Consider the following 17,691-nt stretch of genomic DNA (forward strand, 5'->3'; position numbering starts at 1 on the left):
TGTTATCATAGCATTTTGAGATTTGTATTTGGGAGACGCGCTTGTGATAACTATGAACATTTTTCATCGCAGTTTTTAGGTTGTTCGTTTGAAAATTTTTTACGTTTTAGGTGTTTATATTTCTTCTTCTGCATTGTTAAGTATGGTCTTCCGTTGTATCTTGTGAATTCTATCACCTTTTTGTCCACCAGTAGAAATACTCAAGTTCTTCTTGAGCATTTCTCCCATTTGGTACTTGAACGGTCATACTCGGTGCGAGTGGCAAGATTATGGAATTCGCTGCCACATCACCTGAAAAATTTTTCAATTAATCCTTCATTATTCAAGCGCAAATTACTTTTATATTTCTCAGACATGGAATGAACTGTCTAGGACCATCATACTGACAATCGATTTTCTTGCTGTACCAATCTTTTGTATATAATACTTAATTTTTATTAAAAGATTGTGTGCTAGTATAGGTTTAATAGTTAGTTTTAAGTCAATTTTTCCTGAATTGTACTAAATTCTATCAACATGTTGTCCTATAGGGCGTTGGTTGATTATATAAATGAATAAATAAATAAATAAATAAATAAATAAAAATATGATCCGTGTTTGCGTTATAAACCCACAAAAATAGTTTTAATAAATAATTTTTTTCTTAATTCACATTACAAATGGCGCCATGCTCTAAACGTCAGTTTTTCAACCCGAAAAAACAAAGTACCACAAATGGAAAAAAATTCGCTAGTTTTTCGCATTTTTTGGTTTTGTATGGAGTTTCAACGCGAAAACCGAACAGAGTACTGGCCTTAGTGCTCAATTTTTGTTTTTAATTTTAATCCCATAAGAGCAAATAATATATTCACTGATACCATTTAGAGTGCTACAATTTCTGGCTCCTCAGCATAAAAACGGACACTATTTCGGGTTTTCCACAGGAACAAAACTACGATTATATTTTTATCAAATGTTTTCAAATACGTCATGGATGGAAAAGATCCAGATTGCATAACAACCTCATTCAGTAACAATCAAAAAAGCCAGTTTTCGGCTTGAGCATAGCAACCACCTTGTTATGAAAAACACAACAGTAGCTGTTGGCGAAGGCAATTATTTACTTTTTATTTTTTCTCTTATTTAGCACTTTTCAAAATAGGTTTGGCAACCCTATGTATATCGCTTTATTGACAAACTTTCAACTTTGTTGTATCGGCTTGAAGAATTTTTTTTTAACAATTTGATTGATTTATAAGATTGCAAGAGTTTTAAAAACTTATTTAAAGTGTAAAAACAAAAACTTTTCATAAAATGTCACTACAGTTCGAAGATATGTGTCGAACGTGCATGTTTGATGGCTCTATCAAAAAAGAAGAATTCTCCAAGATTATGGTGCCTCTAAGCAACACGATATCGTCACTGTTGAAGGCATCCGTTCCACAGATTAAATTGGATGAAAATGATGATCTTCCGAAAAATATATGTCTGGAGTGCACAAATAGAGTGAAAGAAATCTGCCAGTTTCAAGAAAAATGTCTGAAGGTTCAAAGACAATACTACGAAATGCTTCAACAAGCATCGCAGAAGGATGAGGATGAACAATCATTGATAGATATTATAGAAAAGGAGATAGCAGAAGGTGAAAAGATGTTGAAATCCGAGGTAGAGGTGGACGTTTTCGTAGATGAAAACTCTTTTCAATCAGATCAGTTCAAGGAAGAAGAGATTGCCGGAGATGGCTTGTTGGATGAGAACGAAGAGGAGTTTATACAAAGCTGCAGTGACTTAAGCATCGATTTTGTCTTGGACGAGGATAGTGAAAGCGATTTTGAAGAAAGGTATTAGATCAAAATGGTTAATATAAAGTTGATAGTTGGGATTGGTGCAAATAATGCAATTATACTCCATATTCCAAATAGTTGCCATTTAAAACTATGGATATTTGTCACATTACGAAAAACTAGATTCCTTGAAGCGCTTAAATTTCTTATAAGCTAGCTAATATCAGAATTCATATTTTGGTATAAGTTGGCACTCTAAAAACTAATAACTTCATTATTATTCTTTTCTTATTTTTTTATTATTTTCAGCAAAAAAAACGTGAAGAAAACCAAACCTTCATCTACGAAAAAATCTAAGCAGAAAAATGAATCGCAAGAAATGTACCCCTGTACTAAATGCAAAAAGCAGTTGAAATCAGAGTCATCCTTAAAAAGACATTTAGAACTACATGACAAAAAGTCCAGTGTAGATAGAGAACGAAAATGCGTTTGTCACATCTGTGATAGAGGTAATTAGAATAAAAATGAAAATTTCAAATATTAAAAAAAATTACCTTCTTTCTTCCAGGATTTCCACATGCCTATATGTTAAGAGATCACTTGCGAGCTCATAGTGGTAGGTACACGAATGTTCAAGAATTTTTCAATATTCATCTAATCACAACTTCTTATTAGGTGAAAAGCCATTTTTATGTTCAGAATGTGGAAAAGGTTTTACCACATCAAGTAGCTTAAAACAGCATACATTCCGACACAATACCGAAAGACAATTTGCTTGTCCCCATTGTCCTAAAGCATTTACAACCAGAACAGATTTATCTTCGCACTCCGTTGTACACAATGACAAACCTAGGACTCACGTATGCGACCTATGTGGTCGAGGATTTACAAGAGCATTCGTTTTGAAGCAGCATAAAATGTATCATCGAAACGAGAGACAATTCTCTTGTGAATTCTGCGAAAAACGGTAAGTTACGATCCCGTCATTTTCTTATCATTAGCTTAATATTATTTGGTTTCGTTCATTTAGATTTAATACAAATGAAAAGCTCCAACGACACACTCGTATTCATACAGGTAAACACATAATACAATATTTGTCCTATAATAATTATTGTATATTTATTTATTCAATTAGGAGAAAAACCATACAAATGCAAATATTGCGAAAAAGCCTATTGTCAATCAAACGAATTGACGAAACACTTGCGTTTTCATTTGGGTGAAAATGTTTATCAATGCTCGTTATGTCCACAAAGATTTGCAACTGTGAAATTAGTGAAGGAGCATTTCATACTACATAAAAATGACGATCCGGAAACTCGGGCTCAAAATGTTGCAGCTCTTAATGCATTGGAAATAAAAGGAATTTTCACTAGGTAAATAGGTATTCTTGACTGTTAATTTTAATAAAACGAAAATAAATGGTTATTTTATATTAATCCATTTTACCAAACGAAATATTGAAGTTTCTGTATCATTACAAGCAATGAGATGGCACAAAATCTATTTAGTTTAGTACATCCTAATATGGAGCATATAAAATTTAGGTAATTTTATTTTGCTTTGCGTAAAACTCAGCAAAAGGACAAGGAAAATTTAATAAAGCTTCAGAAAGTTTATCGGTTTGGTTTGATCTTCTGATCATAAGAAATTCCATGTTTTGAAACCTATGTTTTTTTAGTTTTGTCTTTAATATTACACAATTTGCTTGAATTGCTTCATGAGTAGTTAGCGAAACATCACTAGTCTCTTTATCTTTAATACTATCCCAATGCATTTTACCGTACATATAAGCTAGTAATTAAAGTAAAATTGGATACATGTATTTCGGGGATAAAATTTTATCTACAGAATTTTTAGGTTCTTAATTTCGAACACTTTATGGTCTAAGATGGGTATTAAGGTCGAGCTTAGACGCTAAGCTCGAGTTTAGCCGCTAAAATCGTAATTTTTTCACGATTACTTTTCTTTAATAATCCTTTTTAAGAATACAAACTTTGTGAGAACTTGCTTTGGGCCATTCCCCATCAAGTTATAATAAAATTTGCAACAAATATGCATAATTTTACTGATTTAGTTTTCACTTTATCGGCTAAACTCGAATTTAGTACTCACCTTAAATTCAAACTTAATGTCTTCCTTTAGATTAGCACCTAATAAGCTTCATTGTTAAGCTACGGTATTGAATCCAAGTATTCGTTTGTATTATTGGCTAGTGTAATTACATTGAATTTTTGCTTTTTTTTTTAATTTGGGTCACCCTGTTCCACCATAATAAAAAAAACATAGCGTGTAATCATTTCAAGGTGATTGAACAATAAGAAGTAGATGTAAACACATTGGAGATTGGTTAAATAAAAAAACTAAAGAACAATGGATAATTATATGGACTATGTAAAATATGGAGATATTCTTATTAGATATCCATCATTGAATTACAAGGAGAATTACATTCTCAAATGCACCGAATGCAACCAATATTATTCTGTACTGGAAAATTTCCTGGAGCATGTAATTGAGCACGAAAATGTAACAACAGACATCAAAACTCTAGATCCTAGCGATCATGATCCACTCACGCAATCTAGTTGTTTAAATACGCTTAAAGTGGAAATTGATGATCGGTCAATTGAAGAAGAGCGATTCGAGGCAGAAGAGAATTGTAGTGGCAGTGAAAATGGAAGTTCCGAAAGTAATATCGACAACAGGTATAACATTTCAATATACATCTTCAATATTGTGGGGGTCACATTAAAAACTAGAACTTCAATTGCACTTTACTACTATATTCGGTCTCCGTACCGAAACTCAACATAAATTTACAAATTGGGATCTGATATGTTCCAAAAATTAAATGAGTAATACTAAGAATTTATAAACAATATTTGCAGTAGTTGGAAAATAAAATTGGTGTTTAGTTTGAAAATATATTACCAATATAAAAAGAAATCAGTTGCACATTTCATTCATTTGCTCCAATTTTTGCGAGAGATATCAACTGCTCCCTCACATTTTAAAAATTTTCCTTGAACCAAGCCATTTCTGTTTACTAAAATAAAAAATTACTAGCAGAGAACATAAATTGGAATCGTTGAAAAATGAGGAAATATTTGCGGAAGGAAGTAATCTGGAGGAAAGCAAATCCATATCATTTAAATGCGATGAATGTGGTGCTATAGTGAAGACAAGAAAGAGTCTTACACGTCATAAGAAAATTCACTTGCGCGAAAATGAAGAACATCAGTGTCATTGTTGTGAAAAAGGTAGCTTTCATATAATTGTCCCTTGTGGAATTACAATAACTGGTACATTTACAGTCTTCAAAACATTAAATGCTCTAAACAAACACCTGAAAACACATAAAGATAATGAAGTAGATGACGAGAGTAAAAGCGACGATGATAGTAATGATTCGGAATGGGAACCCTCTCATAGGGCAACAAGGTAAGAATCTTATAGTAAAATTTTCTCCTACTCTTATACTCAATAATTTGCAGAACCTGCAAAGATGAAAATAATGAAGAAATAAATACGGAAAATACCAAAGAAAGCAGACCAATTATTGTTATTAGAGAAGGATTTGATTACAATATAGATAATCACTCTGAAAAACCTTTTATTTGTGCTCAATGCGGTAGTCGCCTAAAAACGCGAAAAAGTCTAAAGCGTCACCTACGCATACATACTAGACAACCTGCCGAAAAGATACCAGAAACGAAAACATCTGTGAAATATGAATGTGAAATTTGTAAAAAAGGTTTATTTTATTCATAAAATAATCAGGTGCTTTCTAATAACATATACACATTATTTACAGTTTTTCAACAATCTAGCTCCTTGAAGGATCATTTAAGAACACATACAGGAGATGCTCCTTACCTTTGTTCGGAATGTGGAAAATCATTTAAAAGTTTAAGCAATATGAAACAGCACTTGCTTAGACATGGCACAAACCGTCCCTACGAATGTCCAGACTGCCCAAAAAGATTTCCCTGTCTAAGTGATTTAGCTTCGCATAAGGCGGTCCATTCCAAGAATAAAGCTCATGTTTGTGATATTTGTGGGAGTGGCTTTGTCAAACCATATTTATTAAAGAAACACAAAATGTATCACAATGGTGAAAAAAATCATAAATGCGACTACTGCGAAATGCGGTAAGTAGATATTGTCATACTCCAATGAAATGAAATGAAACATTTTTCGGCAACATCTATGACTTTGCCTTTTAGGAAACAAATTTAGTCTCAATCTCTGGATTGACTCACTAAGATTTTGAATGATGCATCTGTTAACTTTTGAGGTTCCTGGAAAGCTTAAAGATAAGCTTTTAATTACTATTCTCGTAGTACTATAAATTTCTAATTTCTAAAGCAATTATATCCGTATTTCTTTTTACAAACATATTCGGTCTTAAAGCGACCAAATACTGTATACAAATATTTGTAATAATGCAAACATATTTTCTCAAAAAATTTGTTTAATTTATTCTTCTCCTGTCATTTATTATAGGTTTGTTTTAGCCGACCATTGTCGCAGGCATATGCGAACTCACACAGGTATTAAACATCGTTCTATTCATTGAGCTATTATATTGTGACCCAATTATTTTTCGTAGGAGAAAAACCATATCGTTGCAAATACTGCGATCGAGGTTTTGCCCAGAGCAATGATTTAATTAAACATTTAAGAAGCCACTTGGGTGATAATGTATATAAATGCGATTTATGTCCCCAAGGGTTTAGATTACAAGGTGATTTGAGGACACATTTTAATACGCATAAATACGACAGTGAAGAAACGAAAGCAAGGAATCTACAAGCTCTCAAAGAAGAAGAGTTGCGTTTGCAAGTGAAATTTGGTCTTGGACAGCAAAAAACCGATACACCTTAGTAGTGAAATGCATAATTGAGATTTTTGTTTGTTTTTCTATAACATTAAATATAATTGCAATAAATACAAATTTAAGATAAAATATCACTGCAGATTTGTCTTTAGTTATCCAGCTACTCGGTTGTCATCCAAACACACCCAATCCGGAACTCTATCTAATCGTATATAGGCCTCTTTTGTAAGCGAACGAGTATTAACCAAATCAGTTCCTCCACATAATGACCCACCCATCCAGCTTGTTATATTAGGACGTCCAATTGTTTTGTGAAATTTGAATGCTACATCTCCATGCAGCTTTTCTTTATATTCTTGATCTGTTTTAACTAAATGTTGCAATTCTTCTTTGAGTCGAGGCAACATTCCCATTATTATGGAACTACCGCCAATAACGAAAATATTTTCAGTTAATGTCCTTCTCAAGTCCAAGGGACAACGCAAAATGGCCTTGATTATTAGGTGAGGCAAACTATCGCGGTCGTTATTCTCTTCAAAGAAAATTTCAAACGCAGTCTCCCGAACATTTCCTGGAATATTTATTATATCTTCATCGCCGCCTATGGGATATTCAACACTCGGGGGGGCTTCTGGTGGTTGGTTATTTAAATAATCCTGTGCTCTTTTATGATTTGTGACAAAGCATGTACGCACTTTTATATCTTCTAACACGGTTTCGGAAAGTAAATTCTCTCTCACTCCCGCGGATATAAGCATTCGTTTAATCTCATCGTGTACAGCACGACCGCCAAATTTCTGATCCTGGAATGCTTGCATAACTTGTACACCACTGAAAACGGGCATTACTGTGGTTTCACTAAAACCCATGTCAATAACCACGCCATGGGGAACTGCCAACGTCGACAAAGCAATCATATGCGATGGCACGTAAAGCACAGAGGAAACTTCGAAGTGTCGGAATAGAGCTTTTGCAAGAGTTTCACGAATTATGGTTTGCCCAAAGACGTTCTCTACGACGACAATTTTACGTTCCTTCGGGCTCACCAGTAAATATCTACAGACAACAACAAAAAATTAGGGAAAACTTTTTTGGGCTTCCTTAAATAAAATAAATTTACGTGGACATACTTGAAAAATATGGTCTGCAAAAAATCCACCATTTGATCGTAGAATTCTTGTTTATCTTCATAATCAAAGAGATTTTTAGTTTTACCATTCGACGATAAAATTACTTCAGTTGGTAGAATCTTTCGAGGATATGCTTCGGCAGCAAATCCAAATCTAGGCGAGAAGAAGTTAATCATCTTATCGTGACGTCATATTTCAACAAATCAAACTTACTTCGTATAAGCGGTTCCTATATCTAAAACCACGGGTGGTTTTTCTTGCATTGCAGTCTCATAAAGTGGCATATCCTTCTTTTAATTATAAAATAAATACGTTTCCAAAACAAGGGCAATTGAAAATACAAATTGCAAATGAATTCAATGATTTGTTTTCTAGTAACAGGGTGATACTTAGTGTAAAAAAAATATTTATGTTTTGGTTAAGATTTGATTAGTCCCTTATCGTAAATGTTATGTAGCGTTTCAACAGTTGTTTGTAAAGGTGAGTATTAAGTTCGAGTTCGCTAAAATCGCTAAAGTGAAAACTATATCAGTAAGAAAAATGAATGAAATTATACATATATGTTGCAAATTTTATTATAACTTGATGGGGAAAAGCCTAAAGCAAATTTTCACAAAGTTTGTATTCCTTAAAATGGATTATAAAAGAAAAGTAATCGTGAAAAATTACGTTTTTAAGGTGGGTATTAAGATCGAGTTTAGCCGCTAAAAACGTAATTTTTTCACGATTACTTTTCTTTAATAATCCATTTTAAGGAATACAAACTTTGTGAAAATTTACTTTGGGCTTTTCCCCATCAAGTCATGCATTTTTCTTATTGATTTAGTTTTCACTTTAGCGATTTTAGCGGCTAAACTCGAACTTAATACCCACCTTTTTAATTTAGACTAAGTGGTTAAGTAACAGGCAGTTACTACAGCCTCTCTTAGATATTAAGACCAACGCCATACCACCGTTAAACTCATCCTTGAATATGGCTCAATAAAATTGATTAAGGCATTCACGTTATTATAAAACTACCGTAAGTGTGGATACAGGGAGTGTTTTGACAGAAAAAAAAAACATATGACTAATGGTTTCAGGAGAACCAAGTTTATATTTAATGCTCTTAAATGGCTATGTTATGTTTTAATTTTAGAATATATGAAAAGTTCTTTTTTTAGATTATATCTATCACATCATTTGTTTATTTTTCTCTTTTTGAGTATCAATCCGGTTCTGAACAAACTGCTGAAAATTTTGTTCCTCTACCTGTTCTACTTGATAGGTTGATGGGGCTTCGTCTTCATTTCCTTCTTCATCTTCAGAGCTTTCGTTGCCAGGATGTTTTAAGTATACATCAGAAAGTTCTCGACCACTAGAAACCTAAGAATAATTTTAGAGACTATCAAAAATGTTCAAAAGAAAACTAAAGCGTCTTCATCAAATATGATTTTAAAATCAATAATTTCAATTATAGTATAAATTTTGAGATTCGATCGTCTTTTTTGGTTTGATAAATGTCTTGATTATTTCACTATCATGTTCTTACCTCCTCTACAAATCCGGTTAACATTACTTCATTTCCTGCTCCTTTACTTTTGGCTATATCCTCTAATTTTTTCTCCTGTGTTTTATTTTGTTCTTTGATTTTTTCCGCTCTCAGTTTGTTATATTCTGCTTTATAATCACTAAAAATAGTCATATTATTATTGTATTCGAATAGACAGATTATCATCCAGTTATACTTCTCATATTCCAAAGCCCCCTCCGCCACCAATTCGAAGAACGCATCAAAACCTATTCCTGTCTTTGATGAAATTCCACAAGTTTTCAGATCACTATAAAATTCATCTAATGTTAATGACATAGTGCGGGTTAAATTACTGATGTAATTCTGTTCCTTCTCCAAAGATTCTTGAAAAGCTTCGAAGTCTGTCATCCATTCGATTGCAAAATCATGGTCTTGCATATCAATCTGTAAAAAACCTTGTAAGTAATAAAAAGAATCCTTTGAATATATTACTCACCTTATTCATTACCACTACGAAAGGCAACCTAGCTTTATACAATATTGAGCAGGCATATAACATGTTTGACATAAATGTTGTTGGACTTACTGATCGTACCACATCCATTACATAAACCACAATTGTTGGAAACATAGTGGCCAAAGCTTCTGTTATTATTGTGCCAGATGCTGACCAAGTGAACACTTCAATTTGTCCCGGTGTATCAATAATACACCATTTGTGGCCCTGTGTTCCCGCTCTACGTATTAGCTCAACAACTTTTTCGAATTTAGTAGCAAACAAATTTAAAGATGTCACAATACCGCCATTCGGGCCAAGTTTATACTGCTTCATTACCTCTTTGTAGTTGACTGTATCTCGAATATCAATATTAGCATGGTAAGGAGTTTCCCGACAAGCCGGGTCCAAGTTAATTACATATGGTTTGTATTGCTTGAATGATGTCTGTGTTAGTTTCTGTACAAATGTGGTTTTTCCAGATCCTGCCATGCCAAGGACTATAAGACAAATCGGCGAAGATTGTGGACCATTCTCCACTGCCAGCGGTATATTGGAGTTTTCAGCCATTGATGTATGATTTGTATTAAGGTATGTATGATCAAAACAGGAACGTGATATACTCTAATATAAACAAAAGAATGGACATAGACAGATAAATAGCAAGGTGGCAAAAATTCGCTGATTACAGGGTGATTCAAGCAAAATATTTCAAAGCGTTTTTGATCCGAAATAATTTATCTTCATACGTTTTCAAAAATCAATAACAAAACATACATCTATCGAAATACGTAAGATGTCCAATTTCCATCTCCTAGTTTGTGTTTAGAACTATTATAATTGAAGTTATTTGCTCTTAAACTTAGTATATATTAATTTTCTAAGGATGTAACCTTAAAGACGAAGAAAAAAAAAAATAATAACTGAAGATTGGAAACTGACATTTCTATAAGCAAACAAACAAACAAGCATTTAGGCTTGGAAGGCATCTAGTTCCACAATTTGTAGAGGGAATTTCATCCAAGTATGAGTTATATACAATTTGAAAGTGCGCGAGAAAAAGAGAAGGCCCGTGTAGAGTTACGAGAAGCCCGGGAGCAATTGCTAGACCAAGCCAAGAAACGAGCCGAACAAAGAGCAGACCGAGATGCAAGTAGATTATTAAAAGGAGAAGCAAATTGGATTCTTCCCTCTGTAAAAAAGAAGCTTAAACGAAAGGAAAAAGAATCTAAGAAGCACAAGAAGAAAAGCTCCAAGAAATCTTCAAAGAAAAAGAAGTCCAAAAAGAAACGCAAACGCCAATCATCGTCTGATGATAGTGAGACAAGCGAAAGCTGCGACTCCTCCATCACATCTGAGGAAGAAGCAAAAAGACACAAAAAGAAGAGAAAACACAAATCTGAAGATAGTAGTAGTTGCAGTGAAGACGATGGAGAAGGTGGTAAAGAAGAATGGGTTGAAGCAGAGAAACCCCAAGCTGCAACTTTGCAACGAGATAGTTGGATGACAGACGCTTTGATGTTGAAGACCTTTTCACGTGATCGAAAAAATGAGCCTAAGGAAAAACAAAAGATTGAGGTATATGATCCCGCGAAAAGTACTCGTGAATTAAATCCACACTGGAAAACAACAGGTACTGGTTTACCAGCATTCCAAAAGCCAAAAGAAGATGACGATGGTCAAAACACAAATTCTAGATATTCAGGTCCATCATATTTGAACTCTTCGACATCGAAAGGTTGGAGAAAACGCGACACAGACACAACGTCCACAGCCGAGACCAAACAACAACCTAGAAAAAGATCACCTAGTCCCAAAGATACTTCGTCGGAAAGTGATGACAGTCATAACGAAAAAGACAAAACACAAGAAACAAAAATATCAGCTTCCGATTTTCTAACGGACCAACAGATGAATGAATTAGGAGCAAAAATTCTTAAAGCTGAAATTATGGGGAATATGGCTGTTGCGGAGGAATTAAAAAAGAAATTAGATAATGCTCGAATACAGAGAAATGCCTTCAAGGAACGTAAAAGGCAGGAAGTCACGAATGAGGAGAAGGGAAAAATGGATAGGTCAAGAAACAAATCGAAAGAGGAGCATATTATTCTTACGCATACCGATCAAAAGGGTCAGAGTCGTCCATTGCCATCATCAAAAACTGTAGATCCTAGGGATCTATACGGTGGGGGAAAGAAAAAACAAAAACGGGTTAAAACACATGACGATGATGGCCAAAGGGTTCGTTACTTTGCCGATGATGATCGCTACGACATTAAACAAATGTTTGAGAGAGAAAAATATACCACAGCCTCGGATAGTAATTTACAATTTGCAGATATCGCTGCCAAAAATAAAAATCCAAATGATGATTTGGAGGATATTTTTGCCGACAAAATCAGCAGGGACGACTCCCCCCGCGAAGAAAGAAAAGAACGTGAAAGAGCTATTAAAGAGCACATTAAAATGGAAGCTGCTTTGGACAATTGCGATAAATGTTTTGATTCGACTAAAATGCAAAAGGAACTTCTAGTATCTGTGGGAGAAAAAGTTTATTTAGCTCTGCCGTGGTATCAGGGTCTACAATCCGGTCATTGCGTGATAGTACCGACGCAACATTCAACTTGCTGCACTCAATTAGATGAAGACACTTGGGAGGAAATTAACGATTTCCGCAAAGCTCTAACAAGAATGTTTGCAGCGCAACATAAAGATGTCGTTTTCTTCGAGATTGCCAATAAACTGCATCGAAGACCACATCTGACTATTCACTGCATACCCATAAAAGAGAGCGATGGTGAAATGGCACCATTCTATTTTAAAAAGGCAATTGAAGAATCTGAGCATGAGTGGAGCGTAAATAAGCAACTGGTTTCGCTGCGCAATAAATCCTTGAGAAGTTGTATACCAAAAGGTTTGCCTTACTTTTGGGTTAATTTTGGAATGGACTCAGGCTTTGCCCATGTTATCGAAGATGAACATAGATTCCCGCCAAACTTTGCCCAGGAAATTATTGGGGGAATGCTGCATTTAGACCCAAATAAATGGCGTCGTCAGCAAAAGGAACAAAATGCTATAACAAAAGTCAAAATGTTTGCCGAATGGTGGAAAAAATATGATTGTACAAAGTAGAGATATACATTATGCCTTTCCTAAATGTATATACAAGATGATAATAAACGGAAGGAATGGACTTTTGCAAACACTTTAATTAAGTTGAAAAAATAAATCAACTAATATGTTGCTTAATTTTTTTTTTTTTTATAAAATCCGAAAAATCTTTAAAAAAAAAATTGATATATGTTACGTTTTGAACTAAAATAATAATTGAGTCAATTTGTTTATCAAAAAATATATATAATTAAAAAGTAGTGGAAAATTTTTCTATACCAAATTAAATCCTTTCCATTTAAAGGAAATCATGTTTTAATGATAACTTTTATTCAAAATATTTATTTAAACAGTATGAATTTTCATGTTTGTTTTTACACACAATTGACAAACAACCTAGCCAGTGGTAAAATATGTAAAATACATTTAAGAGAAAATTACAAGAAATGTGTAAATAAAAATAAGGATTTTTATTTGTATCAATTTTTTTATATAGTTCGGGCAATAATGGAATGAGAGAGTATTATAAAACAGCAAAAATTATTTGTTAATTTAAAAGAAATATGAAAAAAGAAGGGATGATACTCTCAATCTTATTGAAATTCCCTTTAATTTAAGACTATTTAAGCCTGTCCCGGCCGACCACAGTGTTAAAACGGGCACTTATGTTTGAATTTTTAAAAAATTGTAGAACAGTCTTTTGTAATTAAAAACTATTTTTCGGTTCGGTTTTATCCCCATTGCTATCATCGATTATATAATGATTGTCAACTATGATGAGAAATGTGACAGAAAACTGTAAAAATATTTTACCATCGCTACTGTTAGAAAATACATTTTGATATTTCATGAAACACCAAGAGTAAATTGCTTCTTATAAATTATTTGAAGAAAACCAAAAATCAAAAAATATATTAGTGAACATTTTTAAAAATTCAATGTGGAATAAAGAGAAGTTGTTTTCAGATATTTTGCCTCGTTCACGAATAAAAGCACTTGTTGCCAGTTTCTTATTGAGTCTGACTATAAAGCCGAATAACAAAGTTGTTATGTTATTTCTTCTTTTTATAGATAAAAAAAAATCAGAATTCTAACACAGAACGTATAAAAACTTGACAATGACAAAAAAAGTGAAATTCAACCATTTTAATGCAAACACTCATAGAAAAGTCTGCTAAAAACACCAGTCGATGTCTGCTGTTATATCAACAAATCATACAATTTTTAAGTTATAAATTTTTCCCCAAAGCATATTTAAGAACCAAAAGTAATTTTTGGTTTATTTTTGTACTGTACTACTTACAGATCCTAAATACGATCAGCAAACATTTTGTTAGCTGTTTTCCCTCAATTACATAAATATTCAGATTTTTGGGTCAATTCTATAGAAATTCATAAAATATTATTTTAATTGTGTTAGGATAGCTCCTAAGTTGACATTTTTATTAGTTTCAGCCAAACTAAAACATGTTTTAGTGTAATGGAGTTTAAAATATAGCAGACAATGTTTGCTATTTTAGCAAACAGTGACTGTTTTCCCTTTTTCAGCAGACATTCTGTTGTTTTAGCAGACTTTTCTGCAGCCTCTACTAAAAAAATTCTTTAGATGTAAGTTATGGTCAATACAAGCGAACTAGACTTTGTTAAACCCAAACATATTGTTTATATATCATAAAAACATCTTTGATATTCGCTCTAAACCCGAAATTTCCCCAGACCAGATTTCGATATCAGATGTTTCCTCACTTTGCATGAAATCTCTATATTTAGAACCAAAATTTCACTGATATTTACTTATTGAAAATCTACTGAAATTTATGTGGATAGGCTAAAATCCCTTTTAAGAAAATGTCGTGCTTAGTGTGAACATGGCATTAACATTACTGAAATTTATGTAGATGGGCTAAAATACCTTTTATGGCTGAACCAGAAGGTTAAATCATGGACCCATATGATTAAAATTTTTTTATTTCGACAAAATTTTAAGATGTCAAAATCATACGTTTATAGTGGTTACAGCTCTCCAAATACTGCATAGCAAATGCATCTAAAACCAACTCTCGCATTCATAGCTGGAGAATTGTTCGAAGATGACTTTAGTATCTTGATAACATATTCCAGTCCCAAAATACCACGCACATCAGTCTTTAAACTGCATCATGAACTGTTTTTGTTAATAGCTGGCGAAGAGCCACTTGACTGGCTTCCATTCTTAACTTTTGGCGGGTATTATAGTCTTATTTGTCTCATATCGGCGTTTCTCGGATAAATTATCCACTTTACAATCACTCATAGGTGACGCAATTAAGTTTGAAACTTCACTTTTCTCTGGATTTGAATTATTTTTTTCAGGACAATTGAAAGAATAAATAATTGCCACTTTTACCAATGCCATACGATTCTTTTATCAGCTGATTTTGACTTCTTAAAATTGTAAACAATATATTGAAATTTTTATTTTTGTAATCGTGATTCAACCTCTTTATTCAGTCATGATACCTTTTAAGAAAATTTCGTGCCTAGTGTGAACATGGTATTAGCATTACGTTTATGTAGCAATGTTTCGGCTGAACATGTTGCCTAGTGTGAAAAAATTGATTTCTGAACTCTTCCCATCTACCAGCCCGTCAGCTGTCAAATAAAAACTACAGCCAACTTAACACAATATGTCCTTTCTTCCGGTTCTCTCTGTCAAGCAAGGTATGATTGCCGAGAAATTTTAGAAAAATTGTATTAAATTCACGTTGTACGCGCCCGAAAATAATTAAAAGTTATATGTGACTCGTAAACATGTTTTAGAAACTAGGCAGAATGTAATAACTGTGAAATGACTTAAATTGATAGCCCTTTGCCTTTAAAATTGACAATATGTCAAGCAAACGTGTGTCATGTATGGCGAAAAAAAAATTTGTGTACAACGTGAATTGGTGTTTTGTATGAAATGTTGTGTTAATGTTGAACACTTAATAAATTTCAGATGCCCGGCGTTACTGTAAAAGATATTGATCAACACGCTTGCGTCAAGGCTGTAGCCAGCTTCTTGAAAAAGTAAGCCCAAATGTGAACATGGAACCTAACATTGCATAGCACTTAAAAGCTGTTCTTATTTTTCAGGACTGGTAAATTGAAGGTTCCCGATCAAATGGATATCATTAAGACTGCCAAATACAAGGAATTGGCACCTTATGATCCCGACTGGTTCTATATCCGTTGTGCTTCTATTTTACGTCATTTGTACCACCGCAGCCCAGCTGGTGTTGGTTCCATCACCAAAATCTATGGTGGTCGCAAACGTAACGGTGTCCATCCATCCCACTTCTGTCGTGCAGCTGATGGTGCTGCTCGCAAAGCTTTACAATCTTTGGAACATGCCCGCCTTATTGAAAAGCACCCCGATGGTGGCCGTAAATTGACTCCAATGGGTCAACGTGATTTGGATCGCATTGCAAATCAAATCGTTTCCAAACAACGTGAAGCAACCAAAGTAGCTGGTCCTATTGTCATCTCCGAATAAATGTTGGGTTAACAATACGTATTGTTGACGGGAATAAAAAGATCCATACTTTTGTAATTAAGTAAAATCTAACGTCTTTGTATTTGGGCAACTAAAAAATCTAAAATTTACATTAGGCAAACAATTTTTTCACAACACCTGTTGAATTGGAGTTCACTGGCATTTTATAAACGACTACAAAAAATTTCGAATTCTACCATTTTAATAATTTTAGGTTCAGTGTCGCAAAATGAAAGTGAAATTAAGTTCCACTTAGGAAAATGTTATATACATGATAATCACAACTATACATGGTGGTAATCTGTTGGTGTTTTCAACAAAAACTCGAAATTGAAGTACTATGTAGTCAAATATACGAACCACGATGATATTTTGTATCAAATCTTTCAGTTAATTAATTCGAAAATAAGTTTTCGGCGCATAAAATTGAACGTACTACCCACAATAAAGTGGACAAAAAGCTTCCATATATTAACGATCCCATAGAGGCCTACATGTGTGATTCTGATTTTCAAACTATTTTTTTTTTTTGTTAATCTAGAAAATTGATAATTTTTTGCCGTATCTGTGCCTATAAAAAATGTTCAACAACCAATGAGGGCTTTGCATATTCCAGACCTCAAATATACTTAAAACCTAACTGAAGAACAATTCAGATTTTTGAAGAAATACAAGGCAAGGTTTTTATTTTGTTTTAATAGTCCTCAAGTTCTCTTTTGTTTGTTTCATCCAAACGAAAACATCGAGTTTACAAAAAAGTTTGTAGACACAATTTCTTGTGCTCAACAACAAAAAATCCAATAATGACGGTAATGATCATGATTTTGTTTTTACCTCCGATTCAGTGTAATGGAAGTCGTCAAAAATCGCAAAATGTTCTATCAAAAAGGGGGTGAAAAAAGTCAGCATTGCTATATTAACAAAAGTTAATAATTTTTAAGCCTATACAAAAAGTTATCAATAGTCTTACGTTATCAGTCTGTAAACTGGTATCTTGTATTATGATGCCAATTGACTACTGTAGGAATTAAACCACAATCCAGATTTCGGAATACGCAAAGATTGGAAGTTGGTCAATAGAATTCAATATTTTTGTATATATTAGGGGACAATTTCTTCAAATTAAAATATTTGAAATTTTTGAAAATTCACTAATGGTGGCTTTTAATGAAAAAACAGATCATATTCAATAATTTATATTTATAATTAAAACATATTTTTCGAATTGGATCCTAATCATCCAAGTTGTTGTTGTAACAGTTTGTTGAGATTTTATCCATTTTTTTGATATGCGCTTTGGTACTTCAGCTTGTATTCA

At 33.3% G+C, this 17,691-nt stretch overlaps 5 protein-coding genes across 6 annotated transcripts; 3 read left to right on the top strand and 2 right to left on the bottom strand.

The window, feature by feature from the left end:
- The first annotated feature begins 1,174 nt into the window (after positions 1 to 1,174).
- On the top strand, positions 1,175 to 6,738 carry LOC142230766 (uncharacterized). The gene is made up of 13 exons (XM_075301394.1): positions 1,175 to 1,820; positions 2,073 to 2,272; positions 2,332 to 2,379; positions 2,439 to 2,730; positions 2,794 to 2,840; positions 2,902 to 3,142; positions 4,133 to 4,474; positions 4,836 to 5,029; positions 5,084 to 5,210; positions 5,264 to 5,523; positions 5,584 to 5,920; positions 6,276 to 6,322; positions 6,382 to 6,738. The coding sequence occupies exons 1-13, from the start codon at positions 1,294 to 1,296 to the stop codon at positions 6,654 to 6,656; spliced, it is 2,937 nt and encodes a 978-aa protein (XP_075157509.1). The 5' UTR covers positions 1,175 to 1,293; the 3' UTR covers positions 6,657 to 6,738.
- Arp10 (Actin-related protein 10) lies at positions 6,672 to 8,116 on the bottom strand. Its single transcript, XM_075301212.1, has 3 exons — positions 7,953 to 8,116; positions 7,740 to 7,892; positions 6,672 to 7,665 (listed from the first exon to the last, which is right to left on the bottom strand). The coding sequence occupies exons 1-3, from the start codon at positions 8,021 to 8,023 to the stop codon at positions 6,762 to 6,764; spliced, it is 1,128 nt and encodes a 375-aa protein (XP_075157327.1). The 5' UTR covers positions 8,024 to 8,116; the 3' UTR covers positions 6,672 to 6,761.
- Positions 8,117 to 8,809: 693 nt separating this feature from the next.
- Positions 8,810 to 10,391, bottom strand: LOC142230041 (GPN-loop GTPase 1). The gene is made up of 4 exons (XM_075300652.1): positions 9,749 to 10,391; positions 9,467 to 9,696; positions 9,271 to 9,409; positions 8,810 to 9,104 (listed from the first exon to the last, which is right to left on the bottom strand). Exons 1-4 carry the CDS (start codon positions 10,316 to 10,318, stop codon positions 8,913 to 8,915), a joined length of 1,131 nt encoding a protein of 376 aa, XP_075156767.1. The 5' UTR covers positions 10,319 to 10,391; the 3' UTR covers positions 8,810 to 8,912.
- Positions 10,392 to 10,563: 172 nt separating this feature from the next.
- Positions 10,564 to 13,006, top strand: LOC142229480 (CWF19-like protein 2 homolog). The gene has a single exon (XM_075300042.1). The coding sequence runs from the start codon at positions 10,775 to 10,777 to the stop codon at positions 12,878 to 12,880; it is 2,106 nt and encodes a 701-aa protein (XP_075156157.1). The 5' UTR covers positions 10,564 to 10,774; the 3' UTR covers positions 12,881 to 13,006.
- A 2,479-nt stretch (positions 13,007 to 15,485) lies between these two features.
- On the top strand, positions 15,486 to 16,440 carry RpS19a (Ribosomal protein S19a). Of its 2 annotated transcripts, none has more exons than XM_075298924.1 (3): positions 15,486 to 15,559; positions 15,837 to 15,907; positions 15,974 to 16,440. In XM_075298924.1, the coding sequence occupies exons 2-3, from the start codon at positions 15,837 to 15,839 to the stop codon at positions 16,371 to 16,373; spliced, it is 471 nt and encodes a 156-aa protein (XP_075155039.1). In that variant the 5' UTR covers positions 15,486 to 15,559; the 3' UTR covers positions 16,374 to 16,440. The 2 variants fall into 2 exon arrangements, with proteins under 2 accessions (XP_075155039.1, XP_075155038.1); XM_075298923.1 differs by lacking the exon at positions 15,486 to 15,559 and adding an exon at positions 15,712 to 15,737 and having other exon boundaries at positions 15,835 to 15,907.
- The last annotated feature ends 1,251 nt before the right edge of the window (positions 16,441 to 17,691 follow it).

The sequence above is a fragment of the Haematobia irritans genome, chromosome 3 (genome assembly GCF_050003625.1).
Source record: "Haematobia irritans isolate KBUSLIRL chromosome 3, ASM5000362v1, whole genome shotgun sequence".
Taxonomy (NCBI): domain Eukaryota; kingdom Metazoa; phylum Arthropoda; class Insecta; order Diptera; family Muscidae; genus Haematobia; species Haematobia irritans.